Genomic DNA, 6527 nt, shown 5'->3' on the forward strand with positions numbered 1-6527 from the left:
CGCTTACTCCAATTGCGTAGCGCTGCACACAGGCTAAGACCGCGGGTATTTACGCTGTGACCGTAGAGTACGCACCCCGCTGGCGTAGCGTACGCCGCCGCGGGCAGAGCGGTGTCGGGGCGTACGGAGTCTGCGCAGCCGGCAGGGGGCGCTGTTCAATGGGCGCCGGGGGGGGCGGGCCGGCGCGGGTTCGAGTCCCGCCCCCGGCCGTGACGTACCGGGCTTTGTGAATCGCGGGGCCGAAGTTCGGTTGAGGCACGGGAGGGTAAATAAGGGTGTCTCGGAGACAAAGAGGCTCTTAAAAGGGCGGCGCGGGGGCCCCCGAGGGGGTGGCGTGGGGTGGGAGGTACCCCACGGGGGCCCTGAGGTGATGGGGGTGCTGAGGTGACTGGAGGGGCGCACCCCACGGCGGTCCCTGAGGTGATGGGGGGCACAAGGGAGAGGCTGTGAGGGCTCTGAGGTGATGGATACCTTGAGATGGAGATCCTGAGGGATGAGGGGCACCCCAGGGGAGCCCTGAGGCGAGGGGGGAGGCAAAGGAGTTCTGAGGTGATGAAGACCCTGAGGGGATTGGGGGTCACCTTAAAGGGTCCCTGAGGTGACGGAAGGGCCAAGGGGGGGAGGCGGTGGAAGACCCTGAGGTGATGTGGGGACACCCCAGAGGATCTCTGAGGGATGGAGACTCTGAGGGGACACCCGAAAGGGTCTCTGAGGGGGTGGAGACCCTGAGGGGACACCCCAAAGGGTCTCTGAGGGGATGGAGACTCTGAGGGGACACCCCAAAGGGTCTCTGAGGGGATGGGAAGGGTCCAAGGGGGGCTGTGGGGACCCTGAGGTGATGTGGGGACACACCAAAGGGTCTCTGAGGTGATGGAGACCCTGAGGGGACACCCCAAAGGGTCTCTGAAGTGGTGGAGACCCTGAGGAGACACCCCAAACGGTCTCTGAGGTGGTGCGAAGGGTCCAAGGGGGGCTGTGGGGACCCTGAGGTGATGGAGAAGCTGAGATGGGGGCTCTGAGATTAAGGGGGTCATACCCCACATGGCCCCTGAGGTGACAAAAGACCCCAAGGCGATGGTGGCACCAGTGCCTGGCCCACTTTGACCCTGTGCCTGCACAGAAATCCACACTGGCACAGCTGCAATGAGCCTGCAGCATCTAAATTAAAATTGGAGAGTAATGAGCCACACTCACTTGTGAGATTAAAAAAATGCCACAGCACAACATAACAAAAGCCCCAAAAATCCCCTGGGGTGGCAGCAAGACTGGCTCTGCCACTGAACCACTCATGAACCTGGTAACATCAGCTGTATAAATAAATAAATTATTATTTATATTATCACCTGTATAAATATATAATATTTATAGATATATTTATACCTATATAAACCTTAATTATATATAATATAGAACTAATTTTTATATTATTATGATACATATTATTACTGTTATACAAGTTAGATATAATTATAAATATGAATAGTATATATTTGTATCTATATAAAGTAACGTATTATTTATATATCATCTGTATAAATAAATAAATAATAATAATTATACATATATATAAATATTTATTTATAAATATAAACCCTGCAAGGCTGAGGTCTTCATTCCCAAAACCCCTGCTCCCTCTTGGTCAGGCTTCAGTTCAGGGAATGAAACAACACTGACAGAGATTTTGAGAGGTGCAGAAGCAGAGAAAAAAAAAAAGGATCCACAATCAACAGGCTTGGCTGGGACACAAAGGATTAAATCCTCCTCATCCTCACGTCTCTGGAAACCCACTGACGTCAAGGGGTTAATGAAAGGCAGAACGTGGCTCCAGGGCTCCCTTTTTGGAGCTCCAGGAACAGCACAATGTATTAATAAAACCCCAGCAATCCCCAGGGATCCCAGCACACATTTCCATGTTTTTTAGGCACACGAGCAGAGTTTTGACATCTCCGATTCCGGAGCAGCCTCGGGAATTAACAAAGCATTACCAACATTCACCGTGACTAATCTGCTCATTAAGAGGGTTTTGGGGTTTTTTTTTTAACTGTAAGGCTTGTAATGGGAAACAGGACAGGGATAACCATCCCTACAAATCCTAGTTTTTTCCCATAAGTTTTCCCAGCTGAACTAGGTGAATTTTCACCACTGAACAGTCCCACACAAGTCATGAACTTGGGGCTAAAAGGTGCAAAAAATTCAGTATATTCAGCATTCTACCACACTTAAGGGACATTGTGCCATTTCTTAGGGCTCATGAACCACCTCTTTCTGGGCCCTGTGCTGATTAAATTTATTAAATGCTCACAACTAAAAGCTCTGGGCACTCCAACAGTTGATTAGGTTTGCAGGTAAGAATGATTAAATCATATTATAAAATCAAGCCACCAATCAGCTGTTTTTGTTTTTTTTTTCCTTTTTGCTTCAGAAAGAAAACCTTTTCAAGATAAATTATTTCTGTTTTCTTTGCTCCTCAGACTCATATGGGCAAGGAACCAATTATATTTTTTCTGGAATACTGGTGCCTTCCCAGAAATATGAAGGGAAAAAAATATATTGAAGAGATATCATTATGTCTTAAAATTAATTTTTTGGCTGGTAGTGCCCAAATCCTTCCTTATTCCATTGAATCTGACGCCATCAGGATTCCTCAAATGGTGTGCAGGGACAGGATATTTATTACCTACCTTAAAAACAATGGGATAAAGCTGCTGGAATTCTCTCAGTGACTGAAAAAGCTCCTGCCAGGCTCATTCATTTTATTTTTTAATTTATCCAGAGCCTTCATAGAGAGCCAGCAGATTTTGACATTCCCATCAGCTACAGAGGATGAAGGCAAGGTAAGAATGTGCCAGGAACAGGAAAATGCAAGAAATCCTGGATTTTTTTCACAGGGAAATGTTTGCTTTGGGGGCATAAAACTCTTGAAGCAGATCCAAGGGAAGAGTCTGTAAATAAACAACACAAACCAGCACAACCCTCACTGTGCAGGGACAACTCCTCCTCCCAAAATCCAGTGTTTTATTGGCATGAAATACAACAAAACACCAATGTGCATATAAAAAAATATAAATTGAAGAGATTTCTCCTGTAGCTGTTTGTAGTCACAGAAGCTCTGCTTTGCTTTTGGCTGGAATTTCTCTTTTCCCTGTGGATAAACAGTGATTCCCTGCACAAAACACTGTCCAAAGAACCAGGGATCCAATAATCCCCAACCATGGAGGACACCCAGAATTACACACGGTATCGGAAAACATAGAAATGAGAAAAATCAAGAAGGGAAAAAATCCTGGGGCTGCCTCCTGTGCCACACTCTGGAGGGATTCCTGATCCAGTCCAGGAGCTCCAGGGAATGCTGTTCACCTGATTCCAGCCACGGGCACCTGCTGCTGCTTGCGGATCTTGTTGAAGAGCTCCATGTACTGCACCATGGTGTCCCCGGGGCTGTAGGCGCTGTCATGCTTGGAGCCGAACACCGACGGGATCCCGGGCGTGTGGCTGCCCATGAAGCTCTGCATGAACTCCATCAGCAGGTTCCAGCAGTCGTTGGCAATCACACAGGGACAGTATTCCACCTGGGAACACACCCCACAGCCCTGGAGCTGGTGGCAGGGACAGGGGACAGTATTCCACCTGGGAACACACCCCACAGCCCTGGAGCTGGTGGCAGGGACAGTATTCCACCTGGGAACACACCCCACAGCCCTGGAGCTGGTGGCAGGGACAGTATTCCACCAGGGAACACACCTCAGACACTACAGAGCTGCTGATAGGGGCAGAATTCCACCTGGGAACACATAGAGCTGGGCACTATTCCGCCTGGGAAGCAGCCCTGGAGCTGGAAGAGGCACTCTTCCATCTGGGAAACAGCCTTGGAACTGGTGGCAGGGGCAGAATTACACATGGGAATATACCCCAGACCCCTGGAGCTGGCAGGAAGGACAGTATTCCACCTGGGAACACACCCCAGAGCCCCTGGATGTGACAGCAGGGGCAAAATTCCATCTGGGAAACAACCTGGAGCTAGTGACAGGGGCAGTATTCCACCTAGGAACACACCCCAGAGCTCCTGGAGGTGACAGCAGGGGAAGAATTCCACCTGGGAACACATCCCACAGCCCTGGAGCTGCTGATGGGGCAGAATTCCACCTGAGAATACACCCCAGAGCCCCTGGAGGTGACAGCAGGGGCAAAATTCCATCTGGGAACACATCCCACAGCCCTGGAGCCTTCATGCAGGGAAGGCTTTTCATGGAAACACCCCAAAATATTCACCATCTAACAAGGATGGGTAAATATAAATGAGACAGAACATGTTGGGAACATGCAAGAGGACCCTTTCCAAAGGGAGGGGAAGGTAAAATGCAAAGGGAAGGACAGCAAGGCCCAAATCAGTAGGGAATTAGCACTGGAAAGGTTGTTTTATCCCCTTGGCCATCCTGAGGGATGCTGCTTGTGTTGTGCAGCTGGAATTGAATCAGCTTTTTATCTGGATGGCATTCCTGCAGGGATTCCTGAGGAATGAATCCTCAGGAGCACCTGCCTAGATTAAACCTTGGGAGAGAAGATCCAAACCTGCCTCCTGCACCAGCAAAACAACCAGGACACAGACAGGACATGGAATTACAGAATCATGGAATGGTTTGGGGACGGGACCTTAAAGCTCATCCAGGGCAGGGACACCTCCCACTGTCCCAGGCTGCTCCAAGCCCCAGTGTCCCAACCCAGCCTTGGACACTTCCAGGGATCCAGGGACAGCCACAGCTTCTCTGGGAAATTCATTCCATGTCTTTCCCACCCTCACAGGGAAGAATTTCTTCACAATATCTCATCTGTCCCTGCCCTCTGGCAGTGTGAATCCATTCCCACTTTTCCTGACACTCCAGGCCCTTATAAATAAAATCTTCCCTGCTGGCTCACTTCAGACACTCTCAATTAGATCACAGCTAAACCTTCCTTCTCCAGCTTCTCCCATGGAATTTCCCCACCTATCCATGCATTCCCTACCCTTCTGAAATGGCTCTCACCTCCACGGATATGCCCCTGGCGCTGGGGCCCATGGTGACCGTGCCCAGCTTCACCAGGAAGTCGCAGTACTGGTAGCGAGTGCCGCGGCTCTCGATCTTGTTGGCCTTGGCGTTCTGGAAGAAGCCCTTGAGCTTCACCATGAGGGTGTCAAAGTTGGCATCAGCCACCAGGCAGGGCCCGTTCTCGAAGAGGGCGAAGCAGCTCAGGGGGTACTCGGTGTTGTGCATGACGTACATCAGCTTCCCTGTCTGCCCTGGAACGACAGCAAGGGAGCGGGGCTGGAAAACCAATATTCCTGCCTTAAAGCAGCTCCTCCTCCTGCCTGTAATTCCAGATCCTCACGTGTTTATTGTGGTATCCATTCAGGGAAGAGTTTGGATTTCTTTCTGGAGATTCACAAGGAGAAAGAAATCCTCGGCAGGGCCAGGATAAAACACCAGCATGGCTCAAAGGGAGGTGACAGGAGAACCCCAGGAGCACCCACCTTCCACCCACGGCCCACGGGCATGGAGGGAGCTGGGCTCTGCCTCTCCTCCAAGCTCCAGCTACCAAAAAAGCAGGAAAATGCTGCTCTGGAAGATTCCAATGGCTCTGGCCGGGAGCAATGGCTGAGCAGAGCTGGGGCTGCAGGGGCTCACTGCAGTGTGGTGAACATCACATAAATCAGTGCTTGAAAGGGATGTGGGCACTCAAGGGGAGGAAGATGAAGGGAAAGGAACAGGAAAAAAGGACGAGGGGAAAGGAAAAGGGAAAAGGAGAAAGGGAAGAAGGAATTGTAGAATCATAGACTAATGAAAGTTGGAAGAGACTTTCAGGATCAGCCAGTCCAACCCTCAGCCCAGTGCTGCCACTGTAACCCCTCAACCACATCAACCAGCATCAGATCCAGGAGCCTCTTCCACACCTCCAGGCAAGGTGGGGAAGGAGAAGGGGGAGAAAAGAAAAAGGAGGAAAAGCACAGGAAGGAAAAGGGAAAGAGGAGCTTGGAGAAGGGCTGGCCCATTGCCCCCCGGCCCTGCTGACCCTGTGTGCCGAGGGCGGCCGCGGTGTGATAGGTCTCGCAGTCCACGCCGAACGTCCCCTGCTTGTCCGCCCCCAGCGCCTCCAGCCGCCGGGCCAGCAGCTCCACGGTCTGCTGCACGCTCTTACCCTCGGCCACCGGCACCTGCGACACGCTGCGACACGGCCCGGGGCTCACGGACCCACCGGGGCACCGCCGCCCGCGCCCCCGGCCCCGCCCGTGTCCCCGGGGCTGCTCCGCACCTTCCATCCAGACAATTCTCCCCGTGTCCCCGGGGCTGCTCCGCACCTTCCATCCAGACAATTCTCCCCGTGTCCCCGGGGCTGCTCCACACCCTCCACCCGGACACTCTCCCCGTGTCCCCGGGGCTGCTCCACACCCTCCACCCGGACACTCTCCCCGTGTCCCCGGGGCTGCTCCACACCCTCCATCCGGACATTCTCCCCGGTGCTGCTCCGCACCCTCCATCCGGACATTCTCCCCG

General features: G+C 52.1%; 1 protein-coding gene across 4 annotated transcripts; it reads right to left on the bottom strand.

Annotated features, from left to right (window-relative positions):
• Positions 1-2974: 2974 nt before the first annotated feature.
• Positions 2975-6518, bottom strand: MED20 (mediator complex subunit 20). 4 transcript variants are annotated; one of them, XM_015650352.3, is made up of 3 exons: positions 6046-6503; positions 5022-5275; positions 2975-3569 (listed from the first exon to the last, which is right to left on the bottom strand). In XM_015650352.3, the coding sequence occupies exons 1-3, from the start codon at positions 6290-6292 to the stop codon at positions 3354-3356; spliced, it is 717 nt and encodes a 238-aa protein (XP_015505838.1). In that variant the 5' UTR covers positions 6293-6503; the 3' UTR covers positions 2975-3353. The 4 variants fall into 4 exon arrangements, with proteins under 4 accessions (XP_015505838.1, XP_033375823.1, XP_033375822.1 ...); XM_033519932.1 differs by lacking the exon at positions 6046-6503 and adding an exon at positions 5507-6021; XM_033519931.1 differs by lacking the exon at positions 6046-6503 and adding an exon at positions 5365-5496.
• Between the last annotated feature and the right edge of the window lie 9 nt (positions 6519-6527).

This window comes from Parus major, chromosome 26, assembly GCF_001522545.3.
Source record: "Parus major isolate Abel chromosome 26, Parus_major1.1, whole genome shotgun sequence".
In the NCBI taxonomy this organism is placed as follows: domain Eukaryota; kingdom Metazoa; phylum Chordata; class Aves; order Passeriformes; family Paridae; genus Parus; species Parus major.